The 19950-nt window shown below is 34.4% G+C and overlaps 3 protein-coding genes across 5 annotated transcripts; all 3 read right to left on the reverse strand.

The window, feature by feature from the left end:
- Positions 1 to 460: 460 nt before the first annotated feature.
- Positions 461 to 5293, reverse strand: LOC125872669 (RNA-binding protein Y14A-like). The gene is made up of 4 exons (XM_049553429.1): positions 4815 to 5293; positions 3182 to 3318; positions 2652 to 2797; positions 461 to 742 (listed from the first exon to the last, which is right to left on the reverse strand). Exons 1-4 carry the CDS (start codon positions 5266 to 5268, stop codon positions 697 to 699), a joined length of 783 nt encoding a protein of 260 aa, XP_049409386.1. The 5' UTR covers positions 5269 to 5293; the 3' UTR covers positions 461 to 696.
- Positions 5294 to 6084: 791 nt separating this feature from the next.
- On the reverse strand, positions 6085 to 14061 carry LOC125872661 (protein-tyrosine-phosphatase PTP1-like). Of its 3 annotated transcripts, none has more exons than XM_049553422.1 (9): positions 13805 to 14061; positions 10620 to 10716; positions 10463 to 10527; positions 10199 to 10333; positions 8698 to 8832; positions 7193 to 7341; positions 6963 to 7104; positions 6536 to 6622; positions 6085 to 6411 (listed from the first exon to the last, which is right to left on the reverse strand). In XM_049553422.1, the coding sequence occupies exons 1-8, from the start codon at positions 13991 to 13993 to the stop codon at positions 6554 to 6556; spliced, it is 981 nt and encodes a 326-aa protein (XP_049409379.1). In that variant the 5' UTR covers positions 13994 to 14061; the 3' UTR covers positions 6085 to 6411; positions 6536 to 6553. The 3 variants fall into 3 exon arrangements, with proteins under 3 accessions (XP_049409379.1, XP_049409380.1, XP_049409378.1); XM_049553423.1 differs by having other exon boundaries at positions 6144 to 6407; XM_049553421.1 differs by having other exon boundaries at positions 6146 to 6400.
- Positions 14062 to 16900: 2839 nt separating this feature from the next.
- LOC125872670 (psbP domain-containing protein 6, chloroplastic) lies at positions 16901 to 19600 on the reverse strand. The gene is made up of 3 exons (XM_049553431.1): positions 19288 to 19600; positions 17797 to 18113; positions 16901 to 17273 (listed from the first exon to the last, which is right to left on the reverse strand). The coding sequence occupies exons 1-3, from the start codon at positions 19550 to 19552 to the stop codon at positions 17103 to 17105; spliced, it is 753 nt and encodes a 250-aa protein (XP_049409388.1). The 5' UTR covers positions 19553 to 19600; the 3' UTR covers positions 16901 to 17102.
- Positions 19601 to 19950: the final 350 nt, after the last annotated feature.

Consider the following 19950-nt stretch of genomic DNA (forward strand, 5'->3'; position numbering starts at 1 on the left):
TAATTTTCCCAAGGTAATTAATTATTAATTACCTCAAAGAAAGAGTAAAGAAGTCATTATTACCATATGCTCATGATTTATAATATTATCGTCACCACCTTTTACCATAAGTTCTCAATTACCACAGTTGGTTTTTATAATTTCAGTGCCACTCGCCCCCCTCGAAGCTAGCTCTCACTCAATATTCTAAAGTCATGAACTCCAAATGGAGTAACTTTCATGATTAATAGTTTGGAGTACAAGACAGTGAATATTCAATCTTTCTGCTAAAAAAATGATGCAATTATAATTCATTTGATGCTTTAAAAGAAATGTACTCAAAAGGTAAGTTGCAGACACTTTTCGTTAGTACACACTACTGAAACACATCAAATTTACCCACAAATGTGTTACATGACAATCAACTCACAATGCCGCCATCAAGATAACCATTAACCATATTCAATTCAGATGATAACTGGGAAAGTTCCGAATATTCTCAAAAGGAATCTAAATTTTCACAAAGGCCAGAGAAGTGCACACCACCAGACAAGCTCGAGATGCATTCACTTAGAGCAGAGTTAGGGGAACAGAAAATTAAAGAAAAACTGGCAAAGGAACAATCGTACACATGGAATTACAGCATAGACCAGGAATTCATAGAGCCTGATCTCTAGAAGTCAGTGACACAATCCTTGCAAATAGGTGTGCGTAGAACTAGAATCTCCTCCTGGGACTTCTAGAACGATGACTACGTGGTGACCTGCAAGGATGAGGACAGCTACATGTTAGTCGATAGTTCTTCAATGCAGAAACCATATAGGTGATGTTCCAAACATTCAAACACAGATTTTGCAGTAATGTAGTCGGATAGGAATTTCATTTTCTATTTTGGAATAAGAAATAAAGATCTATCATAAAAAATGAATATTTATCATATAAAGGGAAGTATCTAAAAGGACAAGGATAAACTTTCCTCTAAATTGACTCAAGAGAGCAACAAGTTTCTCGCAAGTCAGTAGTCTTCCTATCAGCTCAAAAAGGCACGAACTGACTAGAAAATCCTCTTAACTCTTCCTATTTTTCTAACATTATGAAGGGGGCACCAACAACTAAAGTTGGTATTTACAAATTGATGTGGCTGAGCAACCCAGTTATTAGTCTGTAGCTTCAACAATTACTAGCAGAGTCATGACATTTTGCGCATAACCAAGACAAACTGAAGCATCCTATGTTCTTTTTAAAATGGATACATTAGAAACACCTTTACAACTGCTTGGCACCTCGGAGACACTGCTCATCTGTAATAACTAAACAAGGGTTAACAAACTTCCAGGAAACAGATGCAGACTTACATCATTGCTGTAATAGAGTCCTATTTATAACCAGGTTATGTGAGAGTTCATCATAAGGTATCCAACTCCCTTTTTGCCAAAAAGGAAAATCCCCAACAAGACACGTGTTAGTTTCGAATGGAAAATGTGAAGTGCCTATCCTATATTTGACTGTAAATGGCAACCCATACCCCACAGACACATTCCTAGTGTTTTTTGCACCAATTCCACCACCTTCGCACCCCTCTCCAAAAGCTAAATAAAAGCCCAAACTGCTCTGGGGACACCTATCCATGGGAGGGTGAGAAATGCATAAATCTTCAGACAATCATTTTGTGACCATAATGATGTTAGGAAAACCTAATCCATCACTTCACATGTTCATACAACCATAGCAATCATATGTATATTGCAAAGCAAATAGCTCTCTAATTGCTGGCGAACTTGACAAATAAACCCGATGAGAAATCTGATAAGAGTTTGCAGTTTGTCTACTAATAAGGCTACTGAGAACTAGTTTTAATCATTGAGCTAATCCTACTCAAACTTCTGCTAAACAGTTTTGGAACTTTTCTAGTTATGTATTGAGGGATAAGTTCTCAATTTTTGCCTACAATATGATCAATGGGAAACCTAATTCAATGATCTCAGCTGGGATTTGACCAAAACTAGATCAACAGTAAGAGAAAATAAATCAAACAATTATGCTTACCATCAGAAAACAGGGAGCAAAAAAGAAAATTTAAGCGAACTGAAGGATACACTGTCCATTACCTCCACAGAGAAATGCTCTGATAGAAGTAAAAAGCTACTATAACGTCATAGAACAAAAAATGAGGCAAAAAATTAAGACAATTTTGATCCGCAAGCTATCCAGCTGCCAGCCATTTAAATAAAATGGAGTCCTAGTAATAGGTGGTTGTCATTTGATTCCACACACACACAACTGACAGCTGAATCATGGGATACAGGAAATGGGTTGGTAACTTTTATCAACAAAAAGCATATGAGGGAGGCAAGTGACAATTCCACTCCTATGGAGATGAACGCTATACAGTTAAACGACATGCATTATAGTGAAAAAGTTCACAAGAAAACAATTACTGTACATCATAACATTTATCCAGTTGCAAATGTTTAAAAAGTGGTTATTCCAATCTCTGCGAATAAATTTGAGACCCCGACTTGTTCTCAAGAAGAGGGTAAAAATCTATGCTTCTGGAAGAACATTTGCCCACATTGATTAAAAGTGAAAAAGTGTATCCTTGATTCAGGCAACATTTTTTCACAGCTATTTTACACACAAAATTACACTAATTGGATTAACCAAGAAGATACCTCCTCCTAGCATTTCTCCTTCTAAAAGGACCTTTGCTGAATGCCCAATCAACATGAATAGTCTGAGTGAGCAGCTCATTCCCATCCATTTCACTGATAGCTCTCTCTGCTTCTTCAAAGTTCTCATATTCAATAAGTGCATAACCCTGTCAAAATGGAAAACTTTATAATAACTATACCACTCCAAACCAAGACAAACGCAGAAACTTAACTAAAAACAAAGAAAAGTATCTATCTGGACTCCCTCATAATTAACATAACATTGATCCTATTTTATTCCATTTACTCCATTACAGATTCATCAAGGAAATGCTCTAACATAGTTACATGGAACAAGGAATGTCTGTCACTTATAATCTTCAACAAAATTTTCTTGATTGAAACAATTGTCATCATCCAAAATCTTTTGATAGGAAAGTTTATTAGATTAAAGCATACAATGGGAATGCAATTCATATAACATCATATGTGCAACACCCAGAACCCAAAGAAGCAGCTAAACATTCCGAGAAAGAAAAGAGCCAGTTCACCTTGACAAATCCAGAACGACGATCCAGATTCAAATGCAAATTCTTGATCTCCCCGAACTCACCAAATGTATTATGAAGATCATCTTCTTGTGCCTCCTCATTAACTCCAGTGACTAAAATAATCCATCCTTCAATGGCTGCAGATGTTCCCCTCATTAGCTCTCTACTACTTATTTAAACCTTTATTAATCTTACCGGTAATCTCAAAAGAAAAAAAAAAGGGCGGGGGGACACCATCCATGTCTGAATCATCACTTATCAGACATTTTGGGATGTTCAGTACATCAGAATTGCATAACCTGAAAAATATCTCAGATACCCAGCACAAATTACATATTACTTAAGTGCTGGTGACCCAGAAATCAAACAACTAATATCTCTGACTAAAATCAGCATATTAAGTTCTGTTGGCCAACTTCTCTGACTACTTCAGCAAGTGCTGGAGACCAAGTTGAGCCGTTGAGGGTAAGTTGGATTAGCTATACAAAGCCAGCTCTCTCCTAAAAACTAAGTAACAATGACAAAGTGACAAATATACAGCCTACCATTAAGTGCTTCTTAGATGTATATAAAATAATAGCTGGAACCCAATCCAACTAGTTAGCACATTTACAATGTAAACAACATGAAGCTGGAGGCTCATAAGCAAAATGGCCAGAGCAAGGGACCAAACAACACAGATATACATTAAGTACAAAAAAAATTCCCTATTTCATGATCTTTCTATTCTTTCTGAAAATGAAGACCGCAACTCAATAATCTTCAAGTTATTCCACTTTCTAAATAACGTAACAGGGTCCTACAAAGGTGAAGATAAGTACAAGCAATATTTGAGTGTTCCTTTCTCTAATTGTTTTTTTCTTCACACACAGATGAACAAAATCAACTTCTACTAGAAGTAGGTCCTAACTTCTTTATTCACTTCTCTAATTCTGCATGCTTACAAAATGTAGGTGAAACCTTAACACAGTGTCATTCACAAAAGCAATTTAACATCTTTCAATTAATCAATAGCAGAAAATAAATTAAACCAAAACAGAAAAACATATGGAATGCACTCAATAAAACCACAAAAGCTCCTCGTGAAAAAATCTACACAGATAACAGGGTGAACACCAAAACATTCAATTTTAGTCTTCTAAAGTTGGCTGTTCTCTAGATTCAAGTCTGTAAACCAAACTAAACACACTCCTTGCAGGGTAATTTCATAACACGGATTATCAACCTACAGCAGTTTTCCTTTATCCAAAACACAAATACCAAAAGAAAAAACAATTATAAGAACAAGCAGTTTCTAACCTGTTAAAATTAAGGTATCCTAAACCTAGATATTCTCTAAATAAAAGTCTCTAACCAGACTAAAACATTTCCTTAGAGACTCTTTACCCATTATCCCGACTATCAATCTCCCGTCACAAAATCATAGAGAAAACAATTATAGGTAGCAAATTTTTATCACTAGCGCTTCTCTAAGTACAAATCCCTAACCGAACTAAAAAAACTCTAATTAATTACGTTAGATGAATTGTCAACCTGCTGCAACATTTTCCCCAAATTTGAACAAAATTCTAAAAAAAGGAAGTAGCAACTTCTTTTCGTTATATAAAAAAGATGAGTGAGAGTAGAAACTAACATCGTTCAGGTCCAGGGCCACCTTCGGAGTCAAGTGAATCGAATCGAGCAGAAAGGCGAGCATTCCTTTCAGCCTCAGCAGTCTCTTCACGGAAACCACGTCCTTTGATTTTCTTAGAAGCAGAAGAACCACCGCCGCCGCCTGTAATGGCTGATTTCAGCTTTGGCATCGGTGCCCTAGGTGATGAAGCGTCAACATCTTCGTCCATCAGATCGTCTTCCTCTGGCTCGAAATCGACAGCCTCCTCCGGGTTCGCCATTTTCGCCGCTGCAAAAAGAGAGAATTTGGGGTTTTGATTTGCTTCTTTCAACTGAATATAATAAAGTATTTTTATTGAAGCTGTGTCCAGGCAAAATGCTGGGTGATTATACTGGCGGAGAAGGGTTTTGGGGCAATGTGATCTTCCTAATCTTTTCGGGTCGGGTCGGGTCGAAAATAAGAAAATATTTATCATAATTTCATAGTACCAAATTATTCGATTTGAGACTCTAAAATATACTTAGTCAAATAAAAATATCAAGATGAATGTGTAATAAATGGAATTATACTCGAGGAATGTAGTGGAATGAATAAGATTCTTTTATCTTTAATTTGAAGTCTAGAATGTAAATAAGAAACTTCTAGAGTCTTACATGATGTGAATATAAATTAGTTGAATTAATATATTTTGAAATACAATCAGAGGCGGATCTAGAGGATACCATGGGTTCATCCCATCAGCAAAAAGTTACATGATCCATTAGGTTTAAATCTTTGTATGTATACATTTAAATTTTGAATCTCCTAAACATAAGATTAGAGCTTGATGTAGTAATTAAAGGGGTTCAAAATTCAATTTGAAGTTCCAAAGTTCAAATCGTATCTAATTGAACTACATAATGTTAAAAGTTAAAGAAAACAAATATCCCGAGTAAATACACATGCTAAGCTTTTGTATGATATTGTATTGTTAAAGTCCGTTAGTGTACTCTTCTTGACAATGGTGTATGAATGTGAAACCATAATTTAACTGCACTAAGCCACTAATTATACTTGTTTTTTTCCAGAAGATATTAATGGGTCGTTTTGGTTCACAACTAATTACACCAAAGAATACCGTATCACAAATGTAGTCTGAGAAGGATAGACTCATTTTCCGCACTTCGTTTGAAGCCTCCCCCCTCCCCAGTCACGTCAAGCACCAAAGCACGACAAAGCTATATTTTACCACTCTTGATCCCCAATTATTATGTAAGGTCTTTCACATAAACCATTGCAAGAAAGTTGGTGTAAAAGCTACTAAATTCTGGTACCTTGAACATCATCAACTTGTCATAGATTGAAGCAACAATAAGTAGGCTATATATCATCAAGAGAATGTTAAATAAGTTTCATTCCATTCTCTTTCCCTCTCTAAAAGCATAAATACTTCCAAACAGAAATACAACATACGATATTTTGCACGTTAATGCTTATTCCTACATGGTAAGAGCAGTAAGAAACTCAAGTGGACCCAACTGATTTGCTTCTTCAGCACTAATTATTGTTCCATTTCTTCTCATTTGTAAGCAAGTATAGGCATGATTGCAGCAAGGAAGAACCAGTTGCATGGACCTTGCTGGAATACAACACATTATATGGTTAAAACTAATAGGAGAAAAAATGGATGAAATCCAAACAAGTGTTGAGTATTTGCTTCAATATCCAATTGGACTTTCTGATAGTGAAAAAATGAAAATTACCATTATGAACTCTCTTCTTTATTGGCTATCTGAAATGAGGTCTTCAAGTTCATCGATAATGGCATCATAGCAAAAGAGGTATTGCTCCTGTAATATACAATAGTAATTTAGTACAGACATTCCGTGCAATAAGTACTTAAGAACCTAAGAGCAAAGATTAGTTAAGAATGTTGAAACACAGTAGTATAGATACTGAGGGTAAGTGTAACAAATACCAAAAGAGAAAAAGAGAGTATAGCGAATAAAATGCAAGACATTTAACGAGCTATTAAACAAAAAATAAGGACACTGGGGCAACTATATATAATTTTTTTCATGACGGTGGTGTCCGGGCCAGCTTTTGCAAACCTCAACTACTCCAACAGTTATCTGCTTGTGTAATATAAGTTGTATTATCAATTTCAATAACGAAGAGAAGCTGCAGTACCATGGTCTGAACCATCCCAATTCGCTGAGACCTAAAAATGGTTATTGTGTTAACGAGATCTAGAGCAGACTTATCTCCAACCAATATTCTTTGGATGGTATTATGGATTGCACAGTATGTTCCAGTCCTACCAATACCTGCACTGTGTAAGAGAATGAGATGTCAGGCTTTAGAAAGGATCAATTACAGAATCTTTAAAAGGCACATCTACAGGGATGATGATCAGAAACCTGCAGTGCACCACAATTGGTCCAAGACTGGGTGGGACACTAAATGTTTGTTTCAGTATTTCACGAACAGCAAGAGTGTCCTTTGGAACTCCATGGTCAGGCCAGTCGGGATATTGAATGTGTAAAACACACAAAGGTGGTTCTTTTGACTGGCAAATAGCAAGGAGAAAAGATCACACATTTATTGTCATTTCCCTCATAATATGGGCAAGAAATTAATGTTAACTACATGTAAGGATGACAAGTGAGTGGGAGAATTGGGCCACAATTACATACCATTGTAGAAACTACTTACAAGATTGCCAAAAGGTAATTCCACTAAAAGTACAAGGTTAAAGAAACCACATTTCTGAAATCATAATACGAAATAAAGCATTTGTACTGCAAAGTGAAAGACTTAAGTTTTCTTTACTCCCAACAATAAAAATGCCAGAATTGCTTGGAAGAGATCGATAAGAGATTGCCACAATAACTGTAGTACCAATTGTGAAGCCTTTTCACAGAAACAAGTAGTCTATTGCCACCTACTACATGGCAAGAGAAAGACTAGATCTGCTATAACAACATACCCAGTGTAATCCCACAAGTGAGGTCTGGCGAGGGTGGTGTGTATGCAGTTATAAAAGTAATTAAAACACAAGATAAAACAAAAATAACTAGCATTCAAGTTGTCCTCATGTAAGGAAGAGGGGAAAAGGTGTTGTCATCTATCTCAAACAGTCTTTCCAAGCATCAAAGATTGTAAAAGAAGGACCAAGAATGCAGGCAGAAACGATTCCACAGTAGAATAAAGTGCTTCAAAATGTTACTTTGAAAATAGTGAAGGAGGGGTGACGAACCACCAAAGAATCTTTTCCAAACAATGTTGCTTCATTAGCATTGATAATCATTATCTATTAAAAGTCTTGCTGCAACTAAAACAAGGCCTTGAAACAGACAAAAGGCAGGTTTCCAAAGCCATATCTGGATGGTTTACAAGCCAATCAGTCTTCCTGTTTGGTTTAAAATCAAACCTATATCCACAAAATGTTTGGTTTTAAAACCACTGGTTGAAGCTAGAGATGGAATTGCATTGATTATATACAAGAGGAGACAATGAACAAAAATGACACCATACATCCAATTCATTGTTAAAGGCAATACTGATGGAAATCATCATATAATATTGCAAAATTTTCCCCATATGTTGCAATTCCTTTTATTCTTGCTCTCATAAAAGAAGAACCCAAATCTTGGGAGAACTTATGCAGAAAGAGCAATGCGTGATCATAGAGCTTTAAAGAAGGGTATCCTAAAGCCAAGGACTCATATTACTGGAGAAGAAGAGTATCAGTCTGGATATGTAAAATGGTGCAGAAATCAAAATATGTACATCAGCAACTCTCACTCTCCATCAAATGAATCAGGTAAATAGTCTCCAGTGGGTCCATATTCATGTCCAACATAATAAGATTCTTCATGCTCTTTTCCTTGTGTATAACACGGACAGAGAATAGTTTACTAACCTCAATATAGTTCACCTCCAGACATCGCAAAATCAATGAAGTCTGAGTCGTCTTTATCCACTTCGTAACAATACATATATTGCCAAATCTTCTGGGACCACCATCTGCCTGAAAATAATCCCCACACTTGACAATCTGCATTGCATTTTTCATAAAGAGGAAAAGATGAAATAGTCAAAATGACGCAATCACCAGCTTAATCACTTACAAATGAAGTAAAAACCAACTAGAATAAATGCTTAAATTCGTTCAGCGGTTAACAGGTGATACAGGGCGATTGAAAGGAGACTAGTAGCCTCTCTCTTTGTGTGAAGAGTTGAATATAATCCAGAATAAAGGCCATGAAACAAGGTCTCTTATTTTCCTTTTTTCCATTTGGCCCGGGAAATTGTTTCTCAGCTACTCGGGTTTTAGGAAGATAGAAGGGAAAGAAGAACTTATTAAGTCCAAATTCCAATCCTAGAATAGCCGCCAAGCCTTTGCATGTTAGACTTTGCTAATCCTTCTGCAGTTCAAATAACCAACAAAATCCAAGTATAACAGTTTTGAAACTAGAGAAAGACCACAAAAATAAATAAACAATCTGCCAAGCTTATAAGGAGGGAAATCTAGGGCTTTTTCCCATGATGGAATATGAACTGCAACTGGATTCCCCAACAGAAGCTGATTTTCTGCAAAAGTTATTCACCTACAAGCTTTATATTCCTCACAAAGTCACAAGCTAGTGATTACATAATATCTTTAAGCACCACAATAGAGTCTACTTATACCAACTCCATCAAAATATGCCCAAGCTCTGAAATAATCTATAGGAGAAACATTCCCTACTCAGAAAGATTGGCAGCGATGACTAGCAGAAAGATTGACAGTGATGACTACATCAAATTCCAACAGAATTCTCAAAAAAAAATAAAATCCAACGGACCTTAAAGCCACCACCTCTGGCTTGAATTAGGGCCAGAAAGGATGATGTGAAAGAATGCTGATAGAAAATGAGAATTTAATTTAATACCAACCTTTTCTTTTTTCTATTTTTTTTGAGAAGATATAGTAGCATATATATTGAAAATACCAACCTGTTTGTTCCTTTCTGTGTATATTATTATACACAGAGGCATGAAATAAAGATTGACAAGCAAGAAGAGATGGCTAAGATTTTTTTTCTCTACTGTTTCTTTTCCCCATCCTATCTCACCACTCAAAATATAGAAGAGTACATAGTAAGGGGCAAAGCATCTTAAGCAAAAATGCAAAAACAGTATCAAAGGTTCAGTTGCACCTTTCTGAAAGTATGAAAAATGCTAGATCTAATTACAACGGAGATGAAAATCAAGAGATGAAAAAGGCAGAAAAGTTAGAATTTTACCTAGGTAGCAAATTTTGGATCAGAAGCCTTGTCACAAAAAATGTCAATTTTTTTCTTTCTGTCAGATGACAGAATAGGGATATCTTGTCTTGTTAACATTACAACGCTTACCTGGTAATTTAAACAGTTGAATACCTTGTAGTTGTCAAACAATTGTGTAAGCATCACAACAACAGGACAGCGATGCTGGATTATCATTTCCCAGAAGTCTTCAAAAGTGTGCTGTAGCGGACCTTGTGTTGCAATAAACTGAGACACATCTTCGGATATCTACAGCAAAAAGGAGCATTATAATGCTCATGAAGCAGATTAGTGGAAGAGAGCTTGACATTTTCCAAGAGAGTATGGAGAGCAAGTAGCATGGTTAACTAATTTCAAGTAATGGATGTAGAAGTCTACCTTAATGAAGCTTGCATTTATATATCCTCTAGCTGGTGGGTCCAAAACAACCCTGTTATTGTCAACTGAGAAGAATGAAGCTTGATATAATTATTCACAGGTTATAATACACAACTTCAACATCAAACGAAGAATTAATAGAAACTGATCTGCATACATGGCAGAACATCAGTGTATCGATTTTTGCTAATGTTTGCGCTGTTCAAAGCCATTGAGCATCTACTCTTCATTTCTGAAGCTCTCATCCTAGTTGCCTGAGTCATAAGAGGTGTTCTTGGAATTCAGGATAATATCATGCTACTTGCAGAAAGACGAGATCTCAACAAATAAATAACAAAGAAGCAAAACAAACAACATCATGCAACAACAATTTTCTCAAGACATAAGAGAGCTGTCCTATGACATAAATTTAGCTCATTTTAAGTGGAGCCACCACCACCAGCATCCACCCGAAACATCATAAAAAAGATGGTCGGATTTTTTTTTGGATAACTAGATTTAAATGAGAGCGGGAAACAATACATAAATGAACTCAAGCATCAAATAAGCTGCTCAATATTTTCCTAAATCTATTGAAAAGTGTTATTTTGCTTCATATAAACACTTAAGAGTTAAGATCACCTAACTCCCAATATGACTCCATTTTTGCTCTTCAAAGTTGATACTTTGAGCAAGGCCTTCCTAATATATTCCGTATCTCAAGAAAGTAACAATATTACTCTCTGAAATGTAATGACAAAACTAAGCAACTTGATCATTAGAAGCAACCTATAGCTTTGGGAGATAGTTGAGTTCCACAACCTATTGGAACTACTTTAAAAGAAAAACATCACACCAACAGGTCAGAATTCTTCCTTATGGAATGGGCAAGCATAAGGAATTTTTGGACTTAAGTACTCCTACCACAGACTACTAAAAAGAAAAGACATAATCTTCCCACACATCTCAATCTGGATTCCTAGAGCTCTGATGAAGGTATGTATTCCAGCAACAGCAAGGGTAGTCATCCTTACTGCAGAGAACTTGAGCAAACGGAAGTTAGGACACAGTAGCTGGTGCTATATGTGTAAACAATCCTGTGCAGATGTGGATCACTTGCTCACGCATTGCCCATTAGAAAGTTGATTATGGTGGGTAGTACTGAATCCCTTTGGCGTTCATGTATAGTTGGAGCTTTAGAAGAAAGAAACGAAGATAGAGAGCACGGATGTAACCTGCTCTGTCCTAATGTGGGTAATAGGAGAGAAAGGAATGGAGTTTTTGAGGGGAGAATATTTCTGTTATACAAATTACAGATAAAAAGGCATTCTCACGCAAATTAAGGCAAATATGTTGTTTCTAGTAATCTTTAAGAGAGAACATAAAACTTATGGTAGTATAGAGTTATACTAACTAGATGTTGTTCATAGAGAACCGTATCTTTGCAGAACTTCTTTACTTCTCCTATACCCTTGTATACTGGGAGCTTTCCAATACAACAACATACTCAGTGTAATCCCAAAGTGGGATTTGGGGAGAAATCAACAAATAATTACTCTTTGAAAAGAAAAACAACTAGTCCTTTTTTGACGTGGAAACAAATTCTAACTCTAATCTTCTAAGCATGATTTCCTACAAGAAACATAAAGAATGTTAAATGAGAAGCAACAAGTTTTGGATTATCATTTTTTTATGACAAGGGAAACCCACAGCCGCTACCCTTTGAGTGCGCACAAGGCAAAACACCTGCTCCTATGCAATAGCTGGCAAACCACATAGGAGAGGTAACCTGCACTAGGTAAGCCCGGTGCGACAAGCTCGACCCAGGAGGCAAACCCCTTGCTTTCGCTGGAAAGGGGTTTCGAACTATTTAGACCTCCAACATGGAAGTTTCAAGCCCAAACCACTGGGCCACCCCGAAGGGTTTTTTGGATTATCATATTAGCACAGGATAAGTGAAATGAGGGAAAGAATGCTGCAGAAATTCTATCTCAGAAAGAGCATTTTGCTGAATCAAATTACTTTTACCAATCAAAAAAAAAAAGCTATATCTCAGAGAGACACTATTTGTAGTGAAAAGATGTACAAACTCAGAGAGGAAAGGCTAGCGATATGGTATAGAATGTAGAATCTTGTAAAACATACTACGACACATGTTAATTGCTAAGAGCCTAAATTGTGATTGAACACAGTAGGAAAAGTTTTAAAATAGCATATGTCAGAATATTAGAAGCGCTAAGTTTTTAAGTTAGTTATTGTCCCACTTTGGAAAAAGTTCATGTGTATTGTGTTTGAAGTGAATAAATTGATGTGTCTGGTATTTATCAAGTCATCAATATCACCCAAAACTTTCAATCAATCAAACAACCGGTTAACTACTTCTCGATCCCTAACTACTAGTAGTCAGCTCAATATCAATTGACTTAAGCCTATTTCATATGACGTAACGAATTAAATGCCTAGAGCCTTCATGATGTTATCACCTAGTTGAGGTTGGCAGTCATCCTATAAGGAGTAAGTGATTTCCCTTTTCAAAATAGTATGACAGTAAAAATTCAACTAGAACTCAAACAATTTCCCAACACTTCAATCAGTCAATTTATCAACTACATCTTAATCCTAAATTACCAGGAGTCCATAACATAAATCCTCTATATACATCTTGATTAATATGAACCATTTAATATGTTCCAATGAATTTGCTGTTTGAAGCATTCAAACTACCGCAATTTGTCCAAGAATGGAACCACCTATGCGAAGAAGAAACGTTGAGAAGTCCAATGACGACAGCAATTCATTCTTAGCATAAAAAGACTTGGTTTTTTTAATTAAAATATGATAATATGACTCTGAATATCCAACTAAAACTCAAATAATCACCACACTTCAATCAACTCCACCATATTCCCTAACTAGTTGAACTTGGAGTATGAATACTTTATATCCATCTCTCTATTTGGATCCATCTCATACATCCCAAATTCAACATTCCGGGTGTGTTCGGTGTGAAGGAAATAGTTTTCCAGGAAATAAGTGGATTTGTAACTTCTTTTCTTGTGTATAGTACTTAGCAAAATATACTATACTAAAAGCATTTGTATATACTATAGAGAAATACTATGGGAGGTGGAGGTAAAGATGAGGTGTGTTGGAGGTTTGGGAGGATACAATCAATATGACATGCTACTTGTAGAACCTGTTTTGGGAAGTCATTTTCATTGTTCTTTGAGTAACTTGTTTTTGCAGAGAAAATGTTTTTCAAAAAATTTGACCAATTGAACAAATATCCTCCTCTTTTATCAAAATGCACAACATTAAATAACAATAAATTTGAGAGAGAAAGAGAGTATAATGCAAAAGGACCTGCAAAGTCATGAACTCTTGGCGGATTTTTTCGGGAGCAGAAAACCTCTTGTCCTTGAAGACTTCGAGTGCTTCCAAGCAACAACGCTGCTGATCAATCGACAGAACGACTCTCTTAGGAACTGAATCGTCGGAGAAATCGAAAGGCTTGGGTGCTGACGACGATGCGGGTTTACCGGCGGTAGCCATCACCGATCGATTCCGAATGGACAGTCCGCAACCCGTGGTTCCTTGTCTAATTCTATTTGGAGATGAGTAGCAGGATGTTCACTTCACTGCTTTCTTTCTACGCACTTTCAATTATTGAAACTATTTGTTAAAATATGACATATTATGTTTGTTTCAATTTATAGAATATAGTTTTACTTTGATTTTGATTCGAAGTTCAAAGAAAATTATATTCATAATTTGTAATTTTACTTTTATTGATAGAAAAAGCTTTTTCTTTTACAAATTAATATTTTTTTTATATAATAAAGTAAAGTTCAAGGTTCACTATTATCAAGCAAGAAGGAGGATCCTTTTCATCGGAGAGTCATCATTGACTTTATTTATTATTATGATAAATTGATATATCAAAATGTCAATTTGAGATCTTAATTTAGTTCCATATGTTCACCTATGAGATTTACTTTTGACTTGTGTCTGAACAGATACATATTATTATATATTTTCCTAATATTATAATAATCTCCCCCAACTTAAAAGGAATAATAGGAAAAAATAACAAAATACCTCAAAAAGACACTGACCTTTTTACTTTACTACTATATATAAGAAAGAGTTTATGATGGGACATTTGAATGTCCCATCATAAACTCTCTATATAATACATAATATAATAATATAATATAATAAATCATTTTTTCTATTATATAATATAATATATACATAAACTTCCTTTTATTATATAGTAGAAAATAAATATAATATATATATATATATATAATATAATATAATATATAATAATATAATATAATAAATCATTTACAAATTACTTAAAATATTTAATATTTAAAATTCTACTATAAAATAGGTTGACTCTCAAAATTCTATCCGGGTCACATATATTGAAACAGAAAAAATAACATATATCATTTTAAAATTACCAAAAAAGTATTAAAAATAATAATAATTAACAACTTAAAATATCTGGAAGACAATTTAAAAGGGTTAATTTTGTAATTTTATCCATATCACATAAATTAGGAAGTTATTTGAAAGTTACATAAAAATATTATAAATCGCAATAATTAATAACTTAAAAAAATTCTTTTAAAAAAGGTGCAAATTTGGATGACTCTTCAAATTTCATTTGTGTCACATAAATTGAGACAACAAAAATAGCATATATTGCGTCCATTTTAATTTATTTGTCTTAATTTTTTTTTTATATTTACAAATTGCGTAAAAATACTATAAATCATGATAATTGACAACATAAAATATGTTCTGAAAAAGATACAAAAAATTGCACTGATTCTTGAAGTTAATCTATCGTAAAAATACTATAAATCATGATAATTGACAACATAAAATATTTTTAAAAAAATATACATATAAAAAATTTCGATTGATTCTTGAAATTAATCTATCGTTAAAATTTATGTATAAAATACAATAAATCGTGATAATTGACAACTTAAAATATTTATTAAAAATGCACAAAAAAAGAAATTGACAGATTCTTAAAATTAATCTATCAATGTCACATAAAATGAGACAAAAGTAGTAATATGTATTATTTAATGTCAAATTACTGAAAACTACGTAAAATGTATTGTAAATCTTAACAATTAACAACATTTGATTAACTCTTGAAATTTTATCTATGCTACATACATTGAGACAAGTGGAGTAATATATATTAAGTATTTACAAATTACGTAAAAATATTATAAATTACATTATTAACAACTTAAAATATTTAAAAATCATATTAAATTTAAATAACTCACTATATTTTATCTGTGTCACATACATTAGGACAAAAAATAATAGTTATTGGGCCCGTGCGTAAGAGAGTTTATGCCCAAGTATAATATATAATATTCAATGACTCTCCAAATTTCATTTGTGTCACATAAATTGAGACAACAAAAATAACATATATTGGGTCCATTTTAATTTATTTGTCTTATTTTTTAAAATTTTTTATATTTAAAAATTGCGTAAAAATACTATAAATCATGATAATTGACAACATAAAATATGTTTTGAAAAAGATACAAAAAATTCCATTGATTCTTGAAGTTAATCTATCGTAAAAATACTATAAATCATGATAATTGACAACATAAAATATTTCAAAAATAAATACATTTAAAAAAATTCGATTGATTCTTGAAATTAATCTATCGTTAAAAATTATGTATAAAATACAATAAATCGTGATAATTGACAACTTAAAATATTTATTAAAAAAACAGAAAAAAAAATTGACTGATTCTTAAAATTAAATCGTGATAATTGACAACATAAAATTGTTCAAAAATGTTGTATGTGGGTAGTCTTATTGTGCCTTGAATAGCGTCAAAGAAAGTACAGGTTTGTGATAAAAAAACTTATTCCTTTATCCACGCAAACAATCGCTTCAAAAACTTCGTTATTAGCCCCAAAACATACCATTTATGTTATTGGGCCCGTGCATAGCACGGACAACAAAATCTAGTATATGCAGAAAGGGTGGTTATATAAAGTTAGAATAAAGGGAAATAATTTAATTTATTTATTGATTAGGCGTTTATACATTAGCTGAGCTTATTCTTTTGTTACAATAACATCAAGGAGGAATATTTTTTTTTTTAGCTAACTAGAAACCAGAGATTAAAAGATGATATATGTATGAACACATTTTTGTGTTTACTCTTTATTTGGTGTTCACATTGTTTACCTCTCTAAGTTAACATGAGGAAATTGCAATTAGAAGCTCCAAAACATTGTGACGGTGAAAGTGACCAAATATATTCGTTTTTCAAAAAACTTTAGCTTGTACATAAATACAACCGGCCTTTCCAAAATCCATGTGAACAAAAACAGTAGTTTACAGTAGAGCACTCACTCGTGCATTTGTCTTGATATGATACAATTGAAAGGGGGATGGAATACGTCTTGATATGATACAATTGAAAAGGGGATACAATAAAAACAACAATATAATCTGGATTCGACAGAAGCAATTCTTGTTTATTGCGTTACAAAAATCATTTCAAGCCATTCATCCTATGACACTCTATGTAAGGGAACACACAGTGAAAATGAAGACGGTTCATCTAAATTAAGACAAGAGGGGAAGGAACTACACTTCAAAGGAATCAAGAATAGCCTGTAGAGTTTTCTGTGATGATGCCCATTGCTTGTCATTGGCACTGACCACACAGAGGACAACTGTATTTCCCTTAGCCGTTGCCTTTGCTAGGTTGTGCGATCCAGTAAGAGCATATGGAGTTTCAAGAACGTACTTGTAATACTGCAAACACAAAGATAGAAGCATTCTCTTCGTCAGGAGATTTAAAGAGGAACTGTTGCGGATAACAGGAAGACCAAGAGTATAGAAATACATTGTTCTATGGAATACATAGGTACACACAGGAGCATGCTATTTTGGCAGATCTAACAAACATGTCCCTCATAAAAGCACACTAACAGAGAAATCATTATCGTAGAACCAGATTCTTTCCAGGAAAAACATTACTATGCTGCTCCTAACATTTGCTAAATCAGGCTGTTACATATTGTCAGGGAAGCAGATACAACCTATGGATATTTTCATGTCATTTTCCCTGCTGAGATTTTAAGGTATCGAGTATCAACTAAGCAACTCATTTCCTTCCATGTTTCAGTATAGCTTAGGACTTGGGAGTAAACCAACAGAGACAAGGTTGCTAGCCATGCCAGTCCTCTTATGTGTTGGGAATAAGGGATGAAGATAAGGGGGAAAAGATGAACTTTTCAATATGATAAATGACTGAGAAAAAGAAAATGACTATCACCGTTAGATCACCACGTTTCTCTATAGAAATCTCAAGGAGTTCTTCTGGATCGAGAGTGTTTCCTGTGACAAAAGGGCCAAGAGAAGCAATGACTTTCTCAGGGGTCCCAATGTCTTCAATAGTTGCATTAGGTTTGTTAGTGAGACGGATCAAAGGAGAAGCCACCACTTGAACTTTACCCTGTTTTTCATCTTCAAACTTCACCTCCACCCAAGGCTCTGCACACTTGGGTTGGCAATAATTTCCAGATAATATATTAGCTATACGAAGTTGTTTCCAGGTTGGAGGAAGAATAAATGTGTAAGGCTGCACATTTCCTGCAAGAAACTAAATATAAAGCATCATAAGCATCTACTGGAGAAACAAATGTAGAAAACGGAAACACCAATTCTATGTAAATGGTAACCTTCATAAGCATATCAAGAAGATATGAAATAAACTAAAAAGAAGAAGAAGAAGAAAAAGTACTACTAGAAACAATGTTATAACTAAGAAATTGGCATCACATGATTGGACAAACACCCACAACAGTGCACAGGTGGGTAAGAAATGAAGTGCCAATTAAGAGAACATTATGATTGAGGCTTGCTCATTTCTCAGCAAGGACGAGGTCCGCACCTCAAAAGAGATACTTACTAATTTATCCAACGTAACTGCCAACAGCATTTAATAATCCGAAAACTATAGAAACATCAAATGGCAGAATATTTTACTCAAACAAAAACTTGTTCAGTAACAAATGTAAGGTTGCATGGACTAGGATGCCTTGACCAAATGTTGCATAATACCAGCAAAAGCATTATAACATGGCCTCTACCTGTCAATCTGTTATCATATCTTAGGTTCTACACAAGTTTCACACAGACATTGTGTTGCTTGCCTATTTTAGATCTGAATCCTAAACCAAGTAGAGATGAGTTTTTCTTTCCGACTACAATCTATTTTCTCAAAGAAGCTTGGAACTTGTTTTTGAGATGATAAATTCCTAAGAAGTAATGAGAATACAAGTACTAACTCATTTTAGGCGCAGGGGCAGATATAGGGAGGTGGAGTTGCTCATCAGAACCCTCTTGGCGATTATATAAATTTTGAATCTCCTAAACACAAGACAAGAGGTCGGTCCAGTGGTTTAGGGATTCAAAATTTCCCTTGAGCTTCCAAATTCAATTTTCGAACCCCCTAAGCGAAAATCTTGGATTTTTCACTGCCTAAGAGGTAATCTATCAAAGTAATTAGAGAGACTTGTCTTGTGTCCAATTCAAAAGCTATATTGTTTCTGGATCCACATAACTTTGCCTAAACTTCTAGCTCTAATACAATCAATATTCTTTCAGTTTAATGAGTTTGTTATGAGGATATTGCTTTGCAGAAGCTTCTAGCAAACAAAGTAATTTGGTATAACTATATAAAACTAAACAGAATTACCCAAAAATCAAATGAATAAAACAGTTTAGGAAAGATAATAAGAATGAAGAGTGGTCGACATAATACCGGCACGAAGAGCAGGAGTGTCTTTAGGAGTGGCTTTAAAGAGAACAAAATTAGGATCAGTAGGAGATGGAGGCAAGAAAGAACCAACTTCAACTTCTCGAGCAATGGAAGACGGAGTAGGGGATATGAGCAGTGGCATTACAGAAAGACCAACATTGATGAAATCTCGTCTTGATAGCCCTATGTTTTGATGATGGGGTTTTGCAGGTGTTAATGGTGGATTTGTTGAATTTGGGAATATGGAAGACAATGGCTTCAGCGCCATTTCTGTTTTTTTTCTCTGGTGTTGTGTGGAGAAACGCCAATGCCTTGTGGGAGTGGATATGGCCTTTGTTCTTATTATGGGATTCTTTTATCCGTTTGGGATGAGGTCTGCCTTCAGCCAGGTCACTTAATAACTTCATTTCATGCAAATGTCATATTTCATTTTATGATTTGGCTAATTTTCATAGCTAAATTAGAATAAATTAATTTGATTTTTTAAAATTAAAATTAAAATACTCAAAAACCATATGAAAATACTACAAAATTGCATTTTTTTTTTTCCAATTAAAATGTTGGTCAATATTCATATAGTTTGATTCTCAAGAAGGAAATTGTAACAAGTACTATTTTGTAATGGAGGAAGTAATTCTCTAATACAAGGGTATAGTTGGAAATGCA

This window comes from Solanum stenotomum, chromosome 8 (genome assembly GCF_019186545.1).
Source record: "Solanum stenotomum isolate F172 chromosome 8, ASM1918654v1, whole genome shotgun sequence".
Classification (NCBI taxonomy): domain Eukaryota; kingdom Viridiplantae; phylum Streptophyta; class Magnoliopsida; order Solanales; family Solanaceae; genus Solanum; species Solanum stenotomum.

Excerpts from the sequence above, each read along its gene's own strand:
- LOC125872669 (XM_049553429.1), bottom strand. The coding sequence starts at position 5,268 with ATGATAAATATTTTCTTATTTTCGACCCGACCCGACCCGAAAAGATTA. Across the intron at positions 3,319-4,814 it reads TGGCCCTGGACCTGAACGAT|CCATTGAAGGATGGATTATT; the intron begins GTTAGTTTCTAC and ends GAACATCTGCAG. Across the intron at positions 743-2,651 it reads AGGAGAAATGCTAGGAGGAG|GTCACCACGTAGTCATCGTT; the intron begins GTATCTTCTTGG and ends TCATCCTTGCAG.
- LOC125872670 (XM_049553431.1), bottom strand. The coding sequence starts at position 19,552 with ATGGCGCTGAAGCCATTGTCTTCCATATTCCCAAATTCAACAAATCCA. Across the intron at positions 18,114-19,287 it reads CACTCCTGCTCTTCGTGCCG|GAAATGTGCAGCCTTACACA; the intron begins GTATTATGTCGA and ends AGTTTCTTGCAG. Across the intron at positions 17,274-17,796 it reads AGAAACGTGGTGATCTAACG|TATTACAAGTACGTTCTTGA; the intron begins GTGATAGTCATT and ends TTGTGTTTGCAG.
- LOC125872661 (XM_049553422.1), bottom strand. The coding sequence starts at position 13,993 with ATGGCTACCGCCGGTAAACCCGCATCGTCGTCAGCACCCAAGCCTTTC. Across the intron at positions 10,717-13,804 it reads AAGAGTTCATGACTTTGCAG|GCAACTAGGATGAGAGCTTC; the intron begins GTCCTTTTGCAT and ends CTTATGACTCAG. Across the intron at positions 7,105-7,192 it reads CCAATTGTGGTGCACTGCAG|TGCAGGTATTGGTAGGACTG; the intron begins GTTTCTGATCAT and ends TCTCTTACACAG.